The sequence below is a fragment of the Phasianus colchicus genome, chromosome 10 (assembly GCF_987193195.1).
Source record: "Phasianus colchicus chromosome 10, bPhaCol1.hap1.1, whole genome shotgun sequence".
NCBI classification, from domain to species: domain Eukaryota; kingdom Metazoa; phylum Chordata; class Aves; order Galliformes; family Phasianidae; genus Phasianus; species Phasianus colchicus.
In genome coordinates, this window is record NC_143445.1 from 23,940,246 (window position 1) to 23,962,372 (window position 22,127).

At 42.6% G+C, this 22,127-nt stretch overlaps 4 protein-coding genes across 7 annotated transcripts in view; 3 read left to right on the forward strand and 1 right to left on the reverse strand.

The window, feature by feature from the left end:
- The first annotated feature begins 120 nt into the window (after positions 1-120).
- ACTL6A (actin like 6A) lies at positions 121-10,496 on the forward strand. 2 transcript variants are annotated; one of them, XM_031614600.2, is made up of 14 exons: positions 121-281; positions 1,579-1,655; positions 1,841-2,015; positions 2,603-2,703; positions 3,861-3,958; positions 4,635-4,729; positions 4,946-5,052; positions 5,137-5,226; positions 5,403-5,464; positions 6,340-6,454; positions 6,813-6,893; positions 7,897-7,992; positions 8,292-8,378; positions 8,896-10,491. In XM_031614600.2, the coding sequence occupies exons 1-14, from the start codon at positions 257-259 to the stop codon at positions 8,974-8,976; spliced, it is 1,290 nt and encodes a 429-aa protein (XP_031470460.1). In that variant the 5' UTR covers positions 121-256; the 3' UTR covers positions 8,977-10,491. The 2 variants fall into 2 exon arrangements, with proteins under 2 accessions (XP_031470460.1, XP_031470459.2); XM_031614599.2 differs by lacking the exon at positions 121-281 and adding an exon at positions 557-701 and having other exon boundaries at positions 8,896-10,496.
- Positions 10,497-11,491: 995 nt separating this feature from the next.
- On the reverse strand, positions 11,492-14,610 carry MRPL47 (mitochondrial ribosomal protein L47). The gene is made up of 7 exons (XM_031614608.2): positions 14,460-14,610; positions 14,168-14,313; positions 13,780-13,840; positions 13,385-13,481; positions 12,561-12,691; positions 12,168-12,263; positions 11,492-11,773 (listed from the first exon to the last, which is right to left on the reverse strand). The coding sequence occupies exons 1-7, from the start codon at positions 14,558-14,560 to the stop codon at positions 11,656-11,658; spliced, it is 750 nt and encodes a 249-aa protein (XP_031470468.2). The 5' UTR covers positions 14,561-14,610; the 3' UTR covers positions 11,492-11,655.
- An 8-nt stretch (positions 14,611-14,618) lies between these two features.
- NDUFB5 (NADH:ubiquinone oxidoreductase subunit B5) lies at positions 14,619-17,848 on the forward strand. The gene is made up of 6 exons (XM_031614609.2): positions 14,619-14,806; positions 15,061-15,149; positions 16,011-16,077; positions 16,404-16,465; positions 17,100-17,206; positions 17,598-17,848. The coding sequence occupies exons 1-6, from the start codon at positions 14,692-14,694 to the stop codon at positions 17,716-17,718; spliced, it is 561 nt and encodes a 186-aa protein (XP_031470469.1). The 5' UTR covers positions 14,619-14,691; the 3' UTR covers positions 17,719-17,848.
- Positions 17,849-19,129: 1,281 nt separating this feature from the next.
- Positions 19,130-22,127, forward strand: part of USP13 (ubiquitin specific peptidase 13) — a 45,205-nt gene continuing 42,207 nt past the window's right edge. For 2 of the 3 annotated variants that reach the window (XM_031614574.2, XM_031614575.2), the window contains exon 1: positions 19,130-19,375. In XM_031614574.2, the coding sequence (XP_031470434.2) occupies positions 19,223-19,375 (153 nt within the window). In that variant the 5' untranslated portion in view covers positions 19,130-19,222. Of the gene's footprint in view, positions 19,376-19,887; positions 20,042-22,127 lie in introns of those variants that run through there. The other variant, XM_090147755.1, reaches the window with a different exon arrangement.

The following is a 22,127-nucleotide window of genomic DNA, read 5'->3' on the forward strand; positions in this document are numbered from 1 at the left end:
CCGCCTCCTTGCTTCGTGCCGTGTGATTGGCTATCTGTAGCCGGGCCCCGCCTCCCGCCCCTCGCCGATTGGTCGCTGTGCCCGCGCAGCCATTCGGTTGGGTGCCGCGCTGGCGAGCGGGCGGGTGGGCGGACGGTAGCGGCGCTGCCATTGGCGGGAAGGCGCGGGCCTGCGAGCTGTGCTGGGCCGGCCGGCGGGGCGAGGGCCCGACTGCTATTGTTGCCGCATCGCTGAGAAGAGCGGCCGGCGCGCAGCCATGAGCGGCGGCGTTTACGGCGGAGGTGAGTCCGGCGCTGCGAGACCGCTGAGCTCGCGCCGTCCCGTGAGGCGCCGCGTGCCCGCCCGTCCCTCCGCTCCCTCAGGGCCCAGCAGCGGCGCGGCTCTCTGCCGCCGCGGCGCTCCCGGCCCCGCCGCTGCTCCGGGCGTGAGGAGCAGGAGGCCGCCGCGGGCCTCGTCCGCGCCTCCGCCGGCACCGCTCCGCTGAGAGGCGGCCCCGCACGGCGGCCCCGGGCTGGTGGCGCTGCGGCGGTGCCGGGCGGGAGTCTGAGGGTTTGGATTTCGTTAAGAAGTCATGGAAGATCGGAGCCCCGGGCAGGAGGGCGGTTCGGAGCGTGGCGCCTTCACCTACGGGGCTGGGGCGTCCGGCTCCGGCTGCCCACGCTCGGGTTCCGGCCGACTCGGGGCGATCCGGGCCTGCCTTGGTTCGTGCGAGTTTTTGACGGCTTGGTGTCGGAGTCAGTGCTCAGATGTCTGTGTCGTGCGTCGCAGATCAGTTGCTCTGTTTAAAGCTCACCCTGTGCCACTCCCTGCCGTGTGCTGGCTGCCCCCAGCAGCTCGGGCTGCCCAGGGCCCAGCCAAGCTGGCACACCGCTCTGGGCGGCAGTGCCAGGGCCTCACTGCCCTCTCTGAAAAATTTCCCCCTAACATCTGACCTAACTCTCTGCTTTTAGTTTGAAACCATTTCCCTTGGCCTGTCACTGTCAAACCGCGTACAAAGTCAGTTTCCCTCTGTTTATAAGCTGCCTTTAAGTACTGGAAGGCTACAATAAGATCTCACTGGAACCTTCTCTAAGCTAAGCAAAACCAGCTCCCTTTCTCCACAGAAGAGGTGCTTCAGCCCTTTGATTGTCTTCTTGACCCTCCTTTGCACCCACTCCAACATCTCCTCATCCTTATGCTGGGGGCCACACTACTAGCTCATCTCCAGCTGCATGAGCCTCAACTCCTGTGCAACATCTTGTACGTGGCCTTGTTGAATGTCACGAAGTTCATGTGGACTCACTTCTCAAGCTTGTATTTAGACACAGCCCTCTTCTGTTAAAATTACCCTTTTATTTATGCCAAAGAAAGGTATTGCAGTATCCTAGTTACAGCGTATCTGGAACCTCCTGCTGGCTCTCAGTTAGCTTGAATTCTGAATAGAGAAATTTCTGTGTGTCTTGGGAAATATGCTTTATTGTGTTGGGTTTTTTTGTTTGCTTGTTCTGGCAAACAAAGTAGACAGAAGAGAATGTTCAGGTCAGGATTGCAGTGGAGCACAATAACCGTTCACTACCTCTTTGTTAACAATCTTTTCAGATGAAGTTGGAGCTCTTGTTTTTGACATTGGCTCGTATACAGTGAGAGCAGGCTATGCAGGCGAAGACTGTCCAAAGGTAAGAATCTCTGTGAACTCAGTGGAATTATAACTGGGGCTTAGAACTTGTTTATTAGTTATAAACTTCTAGAATATACTGTTTATTACTTTTAGTATTTAAGGAAAACTCTGAATTTTATTAGCAAAAAAAAAACACAACGAAAATGAATAATTGTCATTGATCTCTTACCTTTTGCTTTACAGGTTGATTTTCCTACAGCTATAGGTGTGGTGCTAGAAAGAGACAATGGCAGCACTCTGATGGAGATAGATGGTGACAAAGGCAAACAAGGGGGCCCAACTTACTACATAGACACCAATGCCCTGAGAGTCCCAAGGGAAAATATGGAGGCCATTTCACCTTTAAAAAATGGAATGAGTATGGTGCTCTATCTTTTTTACCTATTTTTAAGATACCATTGCTGGGCTGCAAAAAGTCATAGCTTTCATGTAAACAGATGCTATACATGTCAACTGTTTTTTCCCTTAGAGAACAAGCTCATAAAGAAAAGGTTCTGCTTTTACTAAAGAAATTTTAATATGATAATGAGCATTTTTATGTCCTAATGGGAGACTTGTAGATTCTAGTTTATTTGATGGCTTTAATTTAGCTATCTCCTTTGATAAAACAGTAAAGAAGCAATTTTTGGAAATAGTTCCTAAGGTTGTTCCTGTAACGTGTGTGGACAGAGGCTACCAGCCATAAGAATGGATACATGATTTACAAAATACATAAAGCATATATACTGTGTTGGTGGACTATTATTATAACTTATTTGCTATCATGATGCTTATAAAAAAAAGAAAGAGAATTTGGCAAAGCAGGAGGGGTATAGGTCTGCTGAGGACAGCTTTTGACTGAAGAGCTCTTTGGAAAAAAAGAAGCATCAGGAAACCTTTATGTGGATTTATGAAGTGGATCAAAAGTTAGAAGTAACTGATCTGTTTGCTTCAATGTCATTGCAGTTGAAGACTGGGATAGTTTCCAGGCGATTTTGGATCACACTTACAAGATGCATATTAAATCTGAAGCGAGTTTGCATCCTGTCCTTATGTCTGAAGCACCAGTGAGTAAAAGAAGCTTTGCATTTTGAGGAATCTTAACAGTATCTTCTTGCTGAATCTACAGAAATTAGTTTTAGAGAAATCCAACACTGGCTTGTAGGTTGCGGGTGTTAAAACTGTGTGAGTTTTGGAAAGTATTCTCAATAAGAAAAATGTCCAAAAAACCCCAACAATTTGAAAGAATTTTCATGAGTTTTATTAGAAAGTACTTGCTATGTGTTACTGTGTTTCATGTATTAAAAAAAAAAGTATAAAATAAAAAATAATATATTCACTTAACAGTCTAGAATAAAAGCAGAAAGTTGTCTGCATGTCTTCTTATGTTACACTTAATCCATCTTTGGATTCAGCCTATCATCTAACATGTGACAGAGTAACGTGTGCAGTAGAAGAGTTTTTATTCAATTTTTGCAAGTGGCCCTGTAATGTAAATTGAGTGGATGAATGCAGATTTCTGGAGAAAAATGTGAACAAAGTTACTGTCATTTAGTAATGGTCAGTATAGTGGAAATGCCAAGTCATAGCCTGGAGCAATGATTGAGCACCTGGTGGGAAGGCAGGGCAAGCCAGGAGAGCTCAGGTGCATGCAGTGTATCTGAATGACCAGAAGGGGTGGAGCCAGGATGCACCCTTTCCCAGACCTCATTTAAGGGTTGGCAGTGGAGGTGAGGGTATTTTGCTGGGGCTTCCTGTGTACCTGAGGCTTCTGAAGATAGGTAGCTTTTTTCCCCTTCATTTCTGTGTCTATGGCTGCTGCATTTGGGCTTGTCCTCATTTGCTGCAGCTGAAGGCTTTGCTACTCTACTATTATTGCTGTACTTTCTGTCACATTAGAGTGTTATGCCCAAAGGGCATAAGATCTGAAGGTATTAAAGTAGACCTGTAATCCAAGAGTTTTGCCTGCTTTCTGCACATTTGCTTTCTGTACATTTAAGCTAAAGATCTACGTTAATGTTTTGAAATAATATTAGAATAATAAAGGTTTTAAGGAAATAAATTACTAGAAATCTTTTTTTGTGTAGGAATTTGATTTGTAATTATGGCTTTAATAATTCCAATTACTACTTCACTTTGTTTGCTTTCTTTTGTTACGCTCAGATGATCTTCAAGATAAGCGTAACTTCTTTTTATTTACTTGTTTGTATTTTTTTTCTTTTAGTGGAATACCAGAGCAAAGCGTGAGAAACTGACTGAATTGATGTTTGAACACTACAACATCCCTGCATTTTTCTTGTGTAAAACTGCTGTTCTAACAGCGTATCCTTTGTAATGTTGTGCTGTTTTGTTTTTTTTTTTAATCTCTGGAAACTACAGTAAAGCTATTCCAGGCAACTCCTAGTTTAACACTGTATCTAATTTTTCTTTCTTGAATTAGTTTTTCCATAAACATCTGGGGAGGAAATAAACAGCTTCAATTTCTGAGCTTTAATTCAGTTTTGAAGTTCTCCCAGTCTGGCTGTTGTCTTTTGAGGTGATGTCTTTTTTTCTAATTTGCCTTTTTTTTCTCCCCTTTTTTTTTTTTTTGTTTTCACTTTATACCATGAGTAAGAACATTACAGGACCAAAATGGTGTTGTCCAAACTACTGAATACTGTAACTAGACATTGATGTTCCCATAGCCTTAAGACAAATATTTGTAGCTATTTTAAAATAATAACTTGTTTTCACCGTTAGAATCTAAATAAGTTGGATGTGTACTGAGGTTACTGATGGTATTGACTTGGATTTGTTGACTTGGATTGTTACCTTTGTTCAAAGCTAAGTGTTCTGTCAGTGGGGTTATGCACTTTGTAGGAAGGTGATGTGCCTGGGAAAACAGCAAACCTGACTGTAGAGCTGAAGAATTAAACATTGGCATTCCTAATTATGCTTAAATTGTATGTTACTTTTTTAAGATGAAAACTACACTATTTTCTTTAATTGTTTTGACTAGTTTTGCTAATGGGAGATCTACAGGTCTTATCTTGGATAGCGGAGCAACACACACCACTGCTATCCCAGTGCATGATGGATATGTACTTCAGCAAGGTAAAGTTTTCTTGGATAATAGCACAGCAGTATTAAAGTCAAGTTGGCTTGTTTTCTGCTTTTACAATTTAACTGCTGCTTTTAAATGTATTTGTTCCCTTAAATATGAAAAGTGAAACACAACCAAACGTTCAACTGTGTCTCTGATGGGAGAGTTCATTCTGATTTCAGTGCTTTACGAGTTTGATGGGATGGGTTGTTGTTTTTATCTTTTAGGTATTGTAAAATCACCACTAGCAGGAGACTTTATTACTATGCAGTGCAGAGAACTGTTTCAGGAAATGAATATAGAGATAATTCCGCCGTATATGATTGCTTCAAAGGTGGGAAAGTAAATTCATTTAGTGTGTGTTTGGGGGGAATGAGCTTAAATGGTGAACTGATAGTTATGTTCCCTGTAACTTCAGGAGGCAGTTCGTGAGGGGTCACCAGCAAATTGGAAGAGAAAGGAGAAGTTACCCCAGGTCACTAGGTCTTGGCACAACTACATGTGTAATGTAAGTATGTCACTTCTCCATCTCAGCCTCCCTGGGCATCCCATAACAAATTCTTGTTTGCAAGTATGTGAGGTTTTCTTCTTCAGGAACTAGAAAGTGTTAAAGAACTCAGTTCTGTAAGTTTTATTGAATTATTGACTGACATTCTTGTAACCATATAATTCTTATCTCCATAGTGTGTCATTCAGGACTTCCAAGCTTCTGTCCTCCAAGTGTCAGATTCAACCTATGATGAACAGTATGTAACTCTTTTCCTCCTTGTGACATTAGTTCACAGTTGCGCATGGAATGCTTTTCTTTTCATTGCTGTTGGCTTGTTTTATTTAGAGATTAAGCAAAGGTAGATAACATCTTGTCAACGGTTTACGGGCCTGGTTCCGTGACTAGCAGGGTGGAGGGATTTCACAAAATCTGTGCCTCCAGGGAACAGGGGACCCCAAAAGAATTAAAAAAAAAACAAAAACAAACAAAACAAAAAAAAAAAAACAAAAAACAACAACAACAAAAAAAACCAGTGGCAATGATCTGAGGAGAAACAAACTAATTTATTAAATATAGTATCGGAATGCAAGATAACACACTATAATACAATATAATTAGAATTGAAGCTAATAAATCAAGTATAATGAGAGAATGTCTGAAAGGTGGATAGGCCTCACCACAACGCTGAGGTGAGATGCGCAGTCCAGTTGAGCAGCAGGGAGATGGGAGAAGAGCTGACAACAAAGAGCAGGTGAAGAAGAGCACATCAGTTGACCTTGCTAGGAGTTCCTCTGTGTGACCGCAAAGCCCCCTGGGGAATGTAGTTCTTCTCTTCAGGGCAGATACCCAGAGCTTGAGCATTAACAGTTAAACTCCTGGTGCCCCACATGATGTTATGATGTGGAATACTGAAAACAAAAAATCACAAAACCATGACACATCTATCTATTTAAGTAAAGAAATAGCATGCATCCAGGTGGTAACTTATTGAATATTCCGTAAGATCATAATATTACCAAAGCATCATTTACATAAATCACAGTATTCTCATTGGAACTTTGGTTTATAATGCTACTTAGGTAACATTCAATTTACGTTGTACTTTAATGTGCTGCTTTCTGAATGCTCTAGGGTAGCTGCACAGATGCCAACAGTTCATTATGAGTTTCCCAATGGCTATAACTGTGACTTTGGTGCTGAGCGTCTAAAAATTCCTGAGGGATTATTTGACCCTTCTAATGTAAAGGTAAAACAACTATGATATGTAATGATGAGGAGGCTTCAAATTAGTGGCTTATCACATGGCTTCCCTTTGTATGGTGTCCCTAATTTCCTGATTTGTGCGTGTGTTTATATCATGTGGTTATCTTACCAGTGAAATTGGTCTGTGTGGATTTGTTAGGGTTGGGATAGTAACAGAAGGAATGCAGTTCAAGAATGAGATGTGCTGGATGTTTTCTTGGGAAAACAATATTTTTTTACTTTCCCTGAAAATGTTTTGCTCTCTTTAATAAATTAGATTAATTCAGCTCATTTGGGCCTTTTATGTACTTTGGGTTTTTTTGTTTGAAGTGAGATGTGTGAATTACTAATTTTAATTTTAGGGTTTATCTGGTAACACGATGTTGGGTGTGAGTCACGTTGTCACGACAAGCGTTGGGATGTGTGATATAGACATCAGGCCGGTAAGTGCTAGACATGTTCTGTAGTTAAGGTAGAGATTTTTTTACTGATTGTGTTTTTTTTTTTTACTTGAATGTGGTTGGTAAAGGAATATGAACTTCCTAGGATAATGATAATGCATAATAATGCTCTAAGTATTACATATTTGGAAATATACAGGCTTATTATTTTGTTTTACAAAATACCTAAGGTAGAATATTGGATTAAACTTGGTGTTTCTGTCTAAGTAGCTAATGTCTGTTTGTGACTGACCTTGTATAATGTACATTGGATTAGCTTCAGATTATGCAATGGATTGGCATTTTCTGTCATAACTTTGCATGTTATCTTCAGGTTTTTGGGCTTGGCAAATGTACTTAAACATAAACAGTTGAGTGGAACTTCTTGGTGTGAATAAAAGGAAGGGAGAAGGTTTTAAAGGAAAACCTTTTGGCTTAAACATTGTTCTCACGTTCTCAGGAGTCAATTTGAAAAGACTCATGTTTGATGTGCAGTGCATGGGGGTTGAAAAACTTTTCCTCTTAACAAGGGTGTCAGGCTGTGTGAACTAGAGCACAATTTGTACTCAGTGTTAGTGTGCAGCATTAGTAAGATGGAAAACTTGGAGTGCTCTGAGGTTTTTTCTTTGCTATTGGAACATCGAGTTGGGCAGTCCTTTGGAGCCAGGAGTTGGAGTTGATGATCTTCTTTAGGACCTTCCCAACTTGATTCTGTGATTCAGCTGAAAGGAAACCAATAGCTTGGATAGAGGATATGTGTGGCTGTAGGGCTCTCTAACTGAAGTAATTTAGAATCATTAATCACAGCTCCTATCTTCCTTGTATAGGACATTATTGAGCTCTCATGAGATGTTCTTCACATGGTTAATAAATTGAATTGTGAGAGGTAGTATTATTTATGAAGTGATGCATTATTATTGATTATATGTATTTGTGTGTCACAGTGTCCTTCGTACTCTGTGAAAGTTGATTTCAGAATTAATGTAGTTTCTTATTCTCTTTTCAGGGCCTCTATGGCAGTGTGATTGTAGCGGGAGGGAACACACTAATACAGAGTTTCACAGACAGACTGAACAGAGAGCTATCTCAGAAAACTCCACCGGTAAGACAACTCTTCAAATTTCTGCTGTTTATCATTTTGCTTTTCTGCTGCATGTGCTAATGGTCTCTGTTGGGAGACAAGATAAAAACAGCATATACTTCGGTTGCAGCATAGCTTTTCTTGGATTCTAAATACAGGGCAGAAGAGCTCTGTTGTAAGTTGAATAAGATTAATTTTTTCCACCTGCACGTTAGCACAAACACAGTTCTTTGTGTTGTCCTCATGTTACTAAAGGGCACCAGCCTCCTGCAATTTGTATCTGATTTTTTTCCTTTTGTTTTATTTCATTTTCTGTGCAGAGCATGCGTCTGAAATTGATAGCAAACAACACCACAGTGGAGCGGAGGTTCAGCTCATGGATTGGTGGTTCAATTTTGGCTTCTTTGGTTAGTAAACCCACGTTACTATATCATGCAGCAGTGTTGCCCAAAAAATTAAGGTCAGATAAGTATGCATTGAAGAGTTCATGCTAATGGAGCAATAATTATCTGAATTTTTCCAGTCAGTCTGAATGTAACTTGCCACCTTCTATATTTAATGGCAGTGTGCAGGCTTGAAATATGGTGTCTAAAAATATTGTGTAGATAGTGCATCATGAAGGTTGCAAATCTGTTTCTTTATCATGTGCATGAACTTGATTGTCCAGGTTACTTAGCATTGGAATGGTTTGTGGGAATTCCCTTAGCAGTATCAGACTGAAATCAGCTTTGGGTACTGCAACTTTCAATCTGAGTTTAATCTCTAGTAGGAAAAAAAATTAAAGGAAAATGACTGAAGCATGTGGAGTCAAATCCTCTTTCTTTACTTGATGAAAAAACAAGAAAATCTTTACATTAATGAAAAGTGAAGCATGTTTCACCTAACCTTGATGTTTCTGGTTTGTTGTTGTTTTGTTTTTTTTAGGGTACTTTTCAACAAATGTGGATTTCTAAACAAGAATATGAAGAAGGAGGGAAACAATGTGTAGAAAGAAAATGTCCTTAAACCGCTTGCTGTGAAAACTGCTGCTTCCTCAGCGCTTCTTCTGACTTATAGCTTTAGCATACTCAGGAATGGGATGGACTTTTTTGTAGAAAGTTTATATTGGATTTTTTGCATAATTCAGGTTCCATTTTTAACAAACCTTAAAAATTTTTGAGAGACCTAATTGGTACTATCATAGAAAAGGGATGTTTATGTCCTTTGTAAAGCAATAATTCATATAACAAGTATTTTATAATTTTGTATAAATGTCTATTTTCTCTAGTATCTTTTCCTGGGAATAGCTTTACAGGTTAACTAACAGAGGCATAACCTTGCGATACCTGCACCATTTTATTAAAATAACCCTACTTCCACATATTAGTCTTCCTTTGCTAGTACTTTGGCCTTAAATTGCTCTTCTCTCTTAAAAGTAAAATTTGCTCTTCTGTATTTGAGCAACCTTATGAGTACGTGCAGAGAAAGTTAGTCTTCTGTTTTAAAAATCAGAGTTTGTATTTACGAATCTGCTATAGGTGGGTCAGTTCAGTGCGGATTTCTACCCTCTGACAGTGTTACATTCCATTTAGTGAATGTTATATTACACACTGGTCTGCTAATTTTCCATTATAGAGCAATTTCATTCAGTAAATCATTATTGCTTTCTAGCTAGTTTCTAAGAATGTATATAACATGCTGAATGCCTTAGTGATGTAGGTGAGAAGCAGAGCTTTTTAGAGACAGGGAATGTAAGGCAGAGAATTCTTTCCAAGACTAGCAGAATAGTCGTAGACCTCAGGATGTGATGTGGCTTTACATTTTAAAGTGAACTGTAACTTAGAGGTGCAGTCACAATTTGTTTATTGCTGGGTTAGCTCCCTTAGCTCACTTGGCAAGGTCAGTAAGTGCCTGCATTTAGCATAGGGTGTGTGTGCTTGGGCAGAGGAAGTAGGGGGATTTATTTTTTTCTTCAGCAGGAACTGTTGTCAAGCTGCAGCTCTGTGTTGCTGTTTAGCTTACTCTATTTCACAGCTGTGTGATGTTCTGTATTGTGGCACAGTGGAGTTTTCCTCTTTATTTTAAAGGCTGTGAAAAACCAAATAGCATTTAACTGATATAAAAATATGTGAACAATACTGCTACATTTTCAGTATCCTAGAAAACCTCAAGGGTAAATAGGGATGGGGCCTCTAGATGGAAAGTTTCATGTTACCTCCAAACAATAAAGTAATTTATCAAAACAGCCTGTTTTTGTCATACCATAATAAACATCATTTGATTCTTGGATAAACTTGCTTGCTTCATGTTTCTGAAGTTTTGACAAACTATACTTCTGTCAGCAAATGAGGCAAACTTAAGTCAGCTACACTGCATGACAAATTGACTGCTGATGTCAAGCTGGAAGGAAAAGACTTGATGGAGGTTGCATTCAAGTAGAATGTGAAATGTCAGCTGGACTTGTATCTTAGCAGGTCAGAACTGTGTTAGAAGTTACGGTAGCGTCACTGAAATTGATCTGACTGTTTGTAGCTTGAAATGAGAAGAGAAAGTAGGTGCATTGTTTGTTTCTCTTAATGAATTGAATATAAATTTCTGGTTTTTCTTCTGTGGTGTGCTGAAACTTAAGTTTCAGCATTATCTACTTTGTATCTTTATAGAAGTACAGTACAATGGTAATATCTGTGAATGGTCTAACACTGTATGAGGAGCAAAATATTTTCTGGGGCTTTATCACCATTTTAAAGAGTTTCTGACTATAAAGTAGGTATTTTGTGTGATGTAGAGAATTAACTGAAAGTCACAGTGGTGGGGATAGATTTATCTGCTTCATTTTCTGTTCCCCTGGAGTATCTACTGTTTTATCAGATGATAGTGCATAGTAAATTATTGAGAAGGTGGTTTTATTCTAAATTCTTACACTGTAAGAATTTGAAGGTTAAAATCTGCCATGAAGTAGTGTTTGCCACCAAGTGAGAGCGATAGTGATGAGGAAAAGATTCTTTATCTTTCTACTTCCATTGCAGAGAAGACTACTACCAGTATTCCTACACTTGGCTTCCTGCAAAAAACAGTGCACCTGTGTTTGAAATGGTCTAGATTCAAAGTCTAGAAATGTAGGTATGAAGACTGCATTTTTTAAAAGCTGATATTAAATATTTAATTTTTGTTAATGAGCCAGATTCACAGTAGGGAAGAAATTCTTGCAGCTCAGTGGAAGAGCTCAGTTAATAAGTGTATTTTCCCTGCGTGTTTATGTAGAACGTACACATAACAGGTGATGATACCAGTGCCACAGAAGATCAGGGAACAAGGTATGGGATGTGAGCTTCAGATGCTCTCACAAAACTGTTTTCAGTACAGATTTAGTTTAACAGATGTTAAACTAAAGCAGCTAAATATCCCCTACACTTCATACTTTCGTCTGTCTGCTTTTTACTGTTAGTAATGTATGATTCACTCTTATAGTAAGTAGTTGGTTAAGGTATAACTTTCCAAATGCTTCTACAGACGATTTTTGAGTTATGTACTGAAGCAGCTCTTTAATTTCAAATCACAAATTTAATTTAGGTTAAGTGTGAGATAAAAATAAAGATGGAGGCCATGAAGGAATGCTCAGTCAAGTTGTTCACTGGTTTCAGAACTTGCTTCCATGTTCTGGTCACAAAGACACTCAGACAATTGCTTGCAGCACTCTTCAGGATGTTACTGGCTCTGAGATTTTACGGCAAGATGAGGAAACTTCTTTTCTAAGAGTTTCTGCTGCTTCTTCTTCAAGCTTTGCCTTCTGTTCCTTAGACGTAAGTATTTTTCAAGTCTAAGCCTGAAATAAAGTAGTGTGGTTAGAAACAGAGACTGTGCAACATCCCTAATAAACTCACTAATCAAATAGAGACTCCCATTGAGTATGACTTCAGTTTTAGTTTAATTTGCTTTTGATAAGCAGAAATGCCTGCAAAGCAGGCTCCTTACTATCTTCTGCTTTTGAATTCTAAGGCGATTACAGTCTTAGGGGGCATCTCGTGTATTTTGCATATGAAATAACTTACATTACAACTTCATAAGAATTTAAATCTCTTAACTAAGATAAGAACAAACTGCAATTGACAAAAGCCTTGTTTTCAATCTACTATCTGTTTAAAAAAAAAAAAAATTCCTTGTAAAGTGGAAGGAGGAACATAGCTGAAAACTATTCTCAATTAAAAAAGATTTTTTACCTGATGAAGCGGTTCACATGAGGTAAATAATAAAATTTCCTTTTTTTGTATTTTTTGTTCAGGTACCATGGTATTGGCCATTCCTTGTATGAATACCTGTTAAAGACACACAAAAGTGATTATAGAATGCATAGTCTGGTAGAATTCCAATACAGAAATAGAAAATTCTTGGGTGAGAGCATGGTCTGATTAGTACAGCCCAGAACTTGTAATTAATGGTTGAGTTTAGCTACAGAATCATTTAGCATGTTACAGCCATATGAAAGTAAATAAATAAAGCATCATCTCAATGCAACTAGCAAACACTTCTATGTAATACACAGATCTTCTCCTGACCAAGAGAGATACCATGGGAAAAATCTAAATGTATGAAAGAAGTTATCTTTTCCATACCAGTAGGTGCGTCCTAAGAAGTCATTTCTCCACTCTCCAGGTACTGGCTTTTCATGACCAGTTTGGAGAAGTCTCAAAGCAATTTCTCTTTCTCTGACAACCAAGTCAATATTTTTCATAGACTTTTCTACCTGTAAATACGAACTGGTTTTAGGATGATGGACCAACAAGATACATTGCTTACAACTTAAAAATCTCAAGTGAATATCTTGACAAAATCCAAAGGAAAGCATTGGTAAAATCGAGCAGGAATTCCATTGTATTTTCACAATTGTGGCTAAGTGAAACAGCTTAATTGGGTTTATGTGCTAGCATACTAAGGACTGGGTGCTTTACAAAGCTAAGTTACAAATAGAACAGATGGGGGGAAAAAATAAACACGAACGTGAAAGAGTAGCTGACTGCTCTGACAGTAATAATGAAAATAGAGAGCTCTGAAGCAGGGAAAGGAAGGGAGCAGAAGAAGCAAGTAGCTGCTGTATGCATTTCTATCAGATGGCTTATAATAGCCACTTGCTAATACAGCTCTTATTTTGTTGTCTGCTTACAGCTTCAGTGCCTACTAACTCGTTAGAAAGCCGTAGAGAATGTTTTATTAAGAATTTTCTAGAAATCCTGTAGTGCAGCTTCAGTGAGGGAAGACAGAAAAATATTCAATATTATATGACAAGTGAAGAGGCCTTCCCCCTGTGTTGCTTGAGTGAAGCATTTGTGTTCGTGCTTACAAAAATAAATTTTTTAAATGGCCTTTAACAAGCCTGAAAACACTTCACCTTCCATGCAGCAATTTTGCTTAGATTTTCAGCTACTATGATGAAAGTTACCTTTTCTAATCGTTCTGGACTTGGCATGGGCTTCTGCTGTCGTTTTGATTCTTGTTCTAAAGTTAAAAGCATGTTCTTCTCCTTTAGTAGGACATACCTAGATCAGAAAATACAGTGCTTTAAAATAATTTTTTGATGCAGCAGCAGTTACTTACTGGCCTGCTGGACAGAGCACAGTTATCCAGCCTACATCCCCATATCCTGTAAAATGTATAGTAAAAAAACAAAGCCACTGACCAACTGGAGGCAGAAGATAGTTGATGCATCCAACCTACAGGGTGAGGCTGAGGGAGATGGGTTTGCTTGGAGAAAAGGCATGGGTAGGTGGGAAGCATTAACACTACATCATAAAAGAGCTGCTTTTAAAGAAGAAAAGCTACTTTGATAAAACTTACCAAAGTTTGTGCAAATCTTGACTGCTCTTGGCCCTTAGCTGCTTTATATTCCATGCGTCCCCTGAAAAATAAAAGTAAAAAACCACTGATATAGAAGAATCAAATTTTCATACTCCGAAAAGATAAGCAGCTCTATGCAGCCTCAGCTGACTACAGAACAAGTATCGTCTTGTTGAAATAGCGCCATATCTTGGAAAGCCACCCTGGAGGGTATTCAGCTCTGTTTTGGTGATGTAAATACATGAAAACGCACTGTGCATTTGTGTTTGCTCAAGGCCAGGAAACAGGAAAGCTCTGTGACAAATTCTTACAGCGCCGTGTATTTAGACACAAATCCTGTCGTGCCTCAAAGCGCCTCAGGGGACCGGGAGCGCTGAACAGAACTCACCGGATTTCACTGTTTTCTCTCCCCAGTTTTTTGGGTCATCGAAGAACTCCTCCAGGCCCTTCCGAGGCAGCGTAGCGTGCAGAAACCTCGCGTGACGGAGGGGCTCGGCCTGTACCAGGCTCCTGTGGCACCGGCTCAGCGTAAAGCTGCACAGCGATTAAAGGAAAAGCGACACTTCATAGGAAAAAATAGCATTCCGCTCATACAGCCGAAATCCTTCCTTTTCCCGGGACTCCCGCCGCAACCCGTGCCTCCAGCCCGGCCCTGTCAGCAGCCCCCGCCCTGTACGTACCCGGGCAGGCCGGCAGCCACCGGGCCCGGCCGCGCTCCTGTCAGCCGCAGGGCGCCCGCGAGGCGCCGACTCAGGGCGGCCATCGCCGTGGTGGCCGCCATCTTCCCTCGGCGCTGCGGATGGCGTCTCGCGAGAGCGCCGGAAGTAGAGGCGACGCTCTGCCCTCCGCTAAGATGGCGCCTGCCCGGCTTCAACCGCGTCCTCCGGCTCCGCCCCCGTGCCAGTCCCGGCCATGGCGGCCATGAGCCTGCTGCTCCGGGCGGCCGCTGCTTGGGGAGCGCGGCGGGCGGCGGGCCGCGCTCGTCTCCCCTGCCTCTCCGGGGCCGTCCGTCTTCCCGGCACCGTCGGTAGGGCCTCGGTGGCTGTAGGAACGTAGGGTGGGGAGCCTTGGGTACGCGGTGACCTTGGGGAGCGGAGGGAAAGGTGACCCGGGGAGCGGGAGGCCGCGGGGCGGATCGGGCGGGCGCGGGGCCTCCGGCTGTGGCGGGAGCGGGGACAGCAGTGGGGCCGTGCCGGGGCCGTGCTGGGGGCTGCGCTGTTGGCCTCGGCCCGGTGCGGTCGGTGACGGGATTAACGTGCCGTGCTCTGGTTCTGCTTTCAGCTCCGGTGCGGTACAGCAGCGGCCATGGGAAGAGGATGTTCATCATCAAGGCAACGAGCTTCTACGATACTCGGTTTCTGAATATGTTGGTGAGTAAAGGCAGGCTGAACATATTCAGCGTAACATCCCTTTGTGTGTCAGAATGCCTGAAATATAAGTTCTGCTGGCACTGCGCCCACGAGTAGGAACTTTCTGTCCTTCTAAACGTGTATTGTGCTGTAACGTCAGAGCCTGGTGGAGTAAAAAGAACCGGGATGGACTGTGGGGCAGAGGTTGTGATGGGTGGTTGAGCTGGTGCTGTGGTAGCGTTCTTAAACTGCGTGTCTGTAGTCATATATGCATCATCTGCAGCTGCTTTCTAGTTCAACCCCCTTTTCAAAACATCTTACGTTACTTTTCTGCAGGATTTGCTTCCAGTTATCAATAACACGAGAGATTTAAGCTAAGGAAGTTCAATCCTTGAGAAGCAAGGTTTTGGATGAAGCCCATTATGATGGATAATAACCTGATCCTGCTCTGTCAGTGTGATGGGGCTTCCTTTATCTGTCTTCCACAGTTACCAAAGCGAGCAGTGCCGTATTCATGTTGGATGATATTGCACTGGTGTTAGTGCCTTGGTACTGTGAAATGCTGAAGCCAGTCCACACCAGGTGCTGAGGCAACATGTGGGGAAAACGTTGCTATCTGCTTCTGCAGACACTGACCTTTCTGGGAGGTTGAATGCTGAATTAAACGGCTCCATGGACTGATACAGCATCACTGTTCCTGTATTCTCATTTCTTAATTAACTCATTTTAACCAGCAAATGGCACTAAATTTCTGTCTGGATTATGAGTGTGAATCTAGGAATTGCTGACAGGGTTACGTAGCTTTCAAACTAATTTCATCTAACTTTTGTCGAGTTTCTGACTTTTCCATGCTGTTTTTTCTTGTTTTTGCTCCTTTTACAGAGATTCTATCTATTTCTGACGGGAATACCATTGGTAATTTTCATAACATACGTCAACATCTTCATCGGTGCGTGCTCTCTCATGACTAAGCTAAGTATATTATCATGATTAGTAAATGCATAAATGGAAATTAAGCATGCTGGATAGAAAAAAACATTTTTTGAGGCTTGCTGTTTTGAGGACCATGAAATATGCCTAACATCTATGGTAATGCTGTATAAGTACTGAGAAATACAAGTCCAGTTTTTCTCAGTAGTTCAATTGGAGAGATTAGGTATTCTCCATGTGAATTAGTGTTTTATGTTTGTTTTTTTTTTTTTTTAATGCAAAAGGCTGAATATAAAATAAAATAAATAACTGTATGAAATGATCCTTCCCTGTTTTCTTTATCAGGTGAAGCTGAACTTGCAGAGATTCCTGAAGGTTATATTCCAGAGCACTGGGAATACTACAAAGTAAGTGTAGTGTTTAAAAGAGTAGTGTGAGGAACAGCTTTCCTCTTAATACTAGTTTGGGGAGTAAAATGAATGGAGACTGGTAATGAGAATGGGCACATCCCTACCACTAGGTGTAGCAGAGCTCAAATTGTCAGAAAACTGAGTTCTTGCTGTAAGCACTTTGATTCTGATAAAAGGCAACTGAACTCAGCAGTAATACTATGGTGTTCCAACTCATTCAGACTTTTATTCCCAGTGAAATGACTTCGTGTGGAAACAGCACTTGAAAATGTTACTGGTTACAGTTAGAGGTTTGGAGTCCTTTTCTGCGATGACAGTTGCAGTTTATAGAAATTTATTTCAAAGAAAGAAAATAAATTGAGTGTCTTCTGTTAACTTGTTTTTAATTTTGCCATGAAATTTTCCTCTACAGCTTATCTTGGCTTTAAAAACTAGCAAAATAAATATACCATTTTAAAGTTCTGATCTTACAAATAGTTGAGCATGTTTTAAATTTTCCTATTATTGCTTGAATGACAGAACCCATAATGTTGATTACGTCTTCAGGATTGGGAACATGCCATATAGTTTTTGTATGATGGCATTTCTATTTGGAAATTACATTAATGATTTCTGTTTTTATATTTTCCAGCACCCTATAAGTCGCTGGATAGCTCGTTACCTCCTTGACTCACCTGAAAAGAACTATGAGAAAGAGATGGCTTTCATCCACGTTGAAGCACAGAAGGCTGAAATGAGGTATGTTAGACAGTTAAGGTGTTTTTAAATGCTGCTACATAATATAGTTTATGTTTTAGTAGTTGGATGCTGGCACAGAGTACCTGTTTGCTTATACATCACTTGAGTTTTCATGCTTGCTGCACTGGCTGGTGCCACAGTGGAAGTTACAGTGTCTGTAATCTCTGCCTTCTTGGTATTAAGATTACCAATGCTGGAATAATCCAAGGACAGTCTTGTAAAATAACGTTCTCTTTGTATGTTCTTATTACCCGTGTTTCATTAATAATTATGAACAGTAGGTGCTAAACTCATTGCTGCTCTCAGTATTGCCCGGATGTTTCACACTGATACAAGTCTGACCAAAACCAATAGATTCCATGTTCAGTGTGAATGGTGCTCTTTCTTTCAGGCTACTGGAGTTGGAGGCACGCAGACTGATGAGACAGAGGGGAGATGGACCTTGGTATCAGTACGAAACACCTGATAAAAATCTTGTTGACAATTCTATGAAAGCAACACCTGACAATTGAACAGGTTTAAGGTAGTATGTACAGTTTCAAATGCATACCAACAAACTGTGGCTCATCTGTGGAGCACACATCTTGCTGTTTAATGATGGAAATAAAAAATTAAAAAAAAACGCAAATAAGCATTTGTTGATTCTGGTATCTTGAAAGAAGTTATGTGAAAGTTCAGCTTGTACAGTTGCTGAAGGTGTTAATCAGATAAAATGCCTTATGTCAGTTGCTAACAATTAATCATTCTCTCCAGAGCTTCAATATGGAATGGCCCTTTTCCCTAGTAGGAAACAAACTGGTAATTTTACTCATTACCATGTGACCTCTACTAGTTTTAAAGTTTTAAAGTGAAAGGTGTAATGCATCCTAAGAGCTTTTTTCTTTCACACCGCCTTGTGTCAAATAGTTTATGGAAAATGAAGTAAGAAAGGAAAATTCTTTTAGATCTTTGGAATATCGAGACTGTATCTATTGTTTTAGACAGGTATTTTCTTTCTCATTGTCTGTAGTCAAACTCATCCGTCACTTTGCATGTTGCTCAATGTCTGCTATTGTTTTCTCCTTCACTTGCTTGTTTGCTCCTTGCTTTCTCCTTCTGTATAGTCATTCTCAAAGACTTCTCACAGACAGAAACGCAGAGATGAATGACTTGTGCGCATTGTTTCAAACCAGAGCATTCTCAGTGCAGATCACACAGAAGGAGGTCCTTCTGGAACACATTACATCGCTCTGTTCGTGTTTTTTTTTTTCCCCGTTTCTCTATCCCACTTTTGTCAAGTATTTAGGTGGTGAGGACGTTACCGTTTATCTGTCAGCCTTCTGCCGCTAGAGGGATGCGTTCCCTGCGGTTCTAACGGCGGCAGCCCTCAGGTTCTAAACCTGAGGAGGATGAGGGTAGCATCTCTTGCAGCGTGCGACCCTGTTTCCACTTTTAAAGGAGAGAAGCCCAAATCCTGTAGCAATCCCTGCATCTTGCGGTTTCCAACTGCTAAAAGTAGCACCAGATAACGCGAAGCCCCGTTAGCGCTGCCAAACAGAAAGCCCGGGATCGACTTTGTCCTTAATGCCGCATCGATCTTCCGCGTTAGCTCGTCTTCCTGAGCGCGGCGCTCCTCGTCTATAAACGCTTCGTCAGTCACGACAGAGGCCGATAAAGAGCACAAGGCGTCCCGGGTGAAGGAGCGGACGCCCCGTTCTCGCCCGTCGTGCCGACGCCGCCGGCGGATCGCAGCCCGGCGGGAACGCCCTGTGGAGCGGCGCGAGCCCGGCCCCGCGCGCAGCTCCCGGCGGCTGAGGGCGGGCGGACGCCGCTCTGCCCCTCCTTCCGCCCCCGCCGGGACCCCCCGGTGCCGCCGCAGCTGGTGCCGCTGCCATTGGATTAAAAATAGCCTCTTCCCTCCCTCCTCCCCTCCCCCGGGCCCGGCTCCCGCCGCCGCCGCGCCCTGCCCCGGCCCCGCCGCCCTCCGCCCGCATTGCCCTCGCCCTCCCGGCCGCCGTGCGGAGGCAGGCAGGCGGCATGCAACGGGCCGCGCTGTTCGGCGGCGGCGACGCGCAGATGGCGGCCGGGGACCTGGGCGAGCTGCTGGTCCCCTACATGCCAACCATCCGCGTGCCCAAGTCCGGGGACCGGGTCTACAAGACGGAGTGTGCCTTCTCCTACGACTCTCCCGTGAGTGCAGCGGTGCCGTCGCTCCCCGCCCCGCCGCCCCTCGGCCTTCGCCCCTCCGCTCCTCCACCTGCTGCCGCCCCCTCCCTCCTCCTTCCCCCCCTCCCCGCCCCTGGCTTGGGTCGCGCCGGGCCCCGCTCCCCCTGACCTCCTGGTGGCGGCGGGGATGTGTTTGAGGAGCAGGTGCTCGGGAATTACTCGTTTTAAGCGGAGCTGGGGTTGTATTCGAAATCCACGTGAAGCTGAGGTTTCCCGGCGGCGATTGAGCGCTCCGCCTCGATGTCCGAACGGCGTCGGTCCGAGCGCAGCTCGGGGGCCGCGTTACGGAACGTCCCACGAAAGGCGCCTCAGAGATTGCCGTGTTTTTCCCCCGCCTCTTTTCGGCGATTCCTTCTAACGCAGAAAATCAAAAATTGGCTTTAAAGGTGACTCAGCTGTCTGGTGCTCATCGGCCCTTGTTGTAGGGGGGTTATTTTTACCGCGCTCTTCAGCTCTCAAGTGTCACCCAGCAGCCCTGGCTGCAGGCGGTCTGATTAAAGCCGCCCCGTCAGACCCTGCTGCGAAGGCGCTAATTGCGTGCTGTGCTTAACAAGTTTTGTTGGTTCCTTGTGGGAGGGGGGGGGAACCAACGTAGCGCAGCCCTTCCTTCACCTTCAGGTTTCTGCTCAGGTAAGCAGGGTCGATGTGCTTAGTAACTTTCAGGCTTTTGTTATGGTTTATAAAATTGTTCTGTTAACTGGCAGGAAGGGAAGTCAAATACGGCTACCAATTAAAACACTGCAAAGCAATCCCCCAAGAAACCTCAAACATGGGGAAAAGAAGTATGTTTAGAAAAGCAGTACGTGAGCACAGCGAAATATTTGGGCAAAATTTAGGCGAAGGTAACAAAATGTACCAAGAGGGTGTTAGGATGGCTTTGTGCAGCTTTAAAGAATGTTTTGTCCTCTTGACTTTATTGGGAAGAGTTCAGATTTCTGCAAATGTTGCCCGCGGTGATTAAAGCCTTTTAAAAAAAATTGTATCATAGGCATTCGCAGAGCAAAAGTCAGGATTGAACCTGTGCAGTCCCAGTGAAAATCAAGCCTCTGTTTCCATTGTTTCCTGTGGCTCTTCAGCCCATACTGATGAGTTTGATTGAGAAAAAGATTGTATTTTTCACTCCTGTGTAATCTGATGGATTCTTGGATTCTGCTTTTGGGATGACAGTTCTGAGGGATGAATGGGTGCTTTCTCAGGTGAAATGCTTTTGAGCGCAGATTTGAAAATTGCTAGCTTTTGTTTTTAATTTTAATTAATTCTTTAATTCAGAAAGAGAGTGTAGGAATGGCTCAGCTTGTTGCCTTGGCTGAAGGAAGGTGTTGATCCTGGTGTGCTTTGTATCACAGTGGCTTAGTTACTACTTTTCTTAGGTCAGCTCTGTGTAACCACAGTGAGCCTCCCCCTATGGAACTGTCTGCCCTTTGTGAAAGAAGATACACAGGTGTTTATTCTTCAGCATTAATGCAAACAGTCCATATTAAAAACACATCCTTCTGTTTTTTATTATCTAAGGTAAGATTTCAGGTCCCCTGCAGTGATGGGCTGAGAAGCTGCAGTTTCCTTTTGTACACTTTCATACAACTGGAATGATAAAATTCCCTGCCTCTTATTTCTCAGAGTTGATGCACAGCCCCTCTGGTGACCTGTGCTGCTGTGATGGGGATTTACTCTTTCTCGCTTTCTCTGCAGTGACCTCTGGCAGATGAGCTTGACTTTGTACTCTGTACTCTGGTGAAACTCTGGAGGAGGAAGACTGCATTTGCATAGCCATTTGTCCTTTTACTGTTAGTTATTTTTACAGAGCTACAATATTCAACTGGAAAACCCACCTTTTAATGGGATTCTCATCTCAAAGGCTTCTGATCTTTTTAGACCTGTGACATTGGAAGGAGAGGTGACTGCTAGAAAAGGAGTACAAACTGGAGTGTAAGAAAGGCTTATGTGCAGAATGTGCATGTTCTAGGTGGAGGTTCTCTGAAGTATTCCCCACAAAGGGCACTGGTTGCTTCTACAGCACAGTCCAACAGGAGCAAGCTGTCTGGTTCAGTAGGTGGCTTCGGTCCTGTACACGTAGATACAGGATTGTGTATGTTTATGCAACTGAAAACTTGGCTTTGTTCTGCTGGAAAACCTTGCTGCTGACAGCAGCTTCCTTTGTGCGTCTTGCTGACTTCATTATTGTGGCTTGAGAATTCTGTAATGGTTATGTTAGGACAATTCCCAAAGACTAAACTGTGCTGACTGCTGTTTATTAGACAGCACAACTGAGATTGCAGTCCTTGAGAGCTCGTAGTGTGCGTGGATATTGATGACTGCTTCATGTAACTGCCTAGAAACAAATCCTGCCTGTCTGGGTGTTCCTTTGGTCAGTGTTCCCTGGAGAAAATTAGAAAGTCTCTGCAGCCACTGGCTGAGAAGAGTAGGCAGATGTCGCGTTTGTACTGATGGGCTGCAAGTGGCAGTGAGGAAACGAATAAGAGGACTGCATATACTGAGACAAATTGATTTCTGCAGACAGATGTTTTTGGCCACATTGCAAAATGACTTCAAAACTGTAGAGGCAGTGAATTGGTTTGCAGAGTGCTAATCTGCAAAAATCAGAGCAGTGTTGTACTGTTGCATCTCAGGGAGGTCCGTCTGGTGGGCAAATCTTTCCTCAAACTGTTGGGGATTTTGCGTCTTGTAGTCACAAAGTGAGATCAAATAGTAACTTTGT

Coding starts and splice junctions, on each gene's coding strand:
- MRPL47 (XM_031614608.2), bottom strand. CDS start 14,560: ATGGCGGCCACCACGGCGATGGCCGCCCTGAGTCGGCGCCTCGCGGGC. Junction 14,314..14,459: donor GTGGCTGCCGGCCTGCCCGG/GTACGTACAGGG, acceptor ATCGCTGTGCAG/CTTTACGCTGAGCCGGTGCC. Junction 12,264..12,560: donor TTCTTAGGACGCACCTACTG/GTATGGAAAAGA, acceptor TGTCTTTAACAG/GTATTCATACAAGGAATGGC.
- NDUFB5 (XM_031614609.2), top strand. CDS start 14,692: ATGGCGGCCATGAGCCTGCTGCTCCGGGCGGCCGCTGCTTGGGGAGCG. Junction 15,150..16,010: donor CTCGGTTTCTGAATATGTTG/GTGAGTAAAGGC, acceptor CTCCTTTTACAG/AGATTCTATCTATTTCTGAC. Junction 17,207..17,597: donor GCACAGAAGGCTGAAATGAG/GTATGTTAGACA, acceptor TCTTTCTTTCAG/GCTACTGGAGTTGGAGGCAC.
- ACTL6A (XM_031614599.2), top strand. CDS start 572: ATGGAAGATCGGAGCCCCGGGCAGGAGGGCGGTTCGGAGCGTGGCGCC. Junction 2,016..2,602: donor ACCTTTAAAAAATGGAATGA/GTATGGTGCTCT, acceptor ATGTCATTGCAG/TTGAAGACTGGGATAGTTTC. Junction 7,993..8,291: donor TATCTCAGAAAACTCCACCG/GTAAGACAACTC, acceptor TTTTCTGTGCAG/AGCATGCGTCTGAAATTGAT.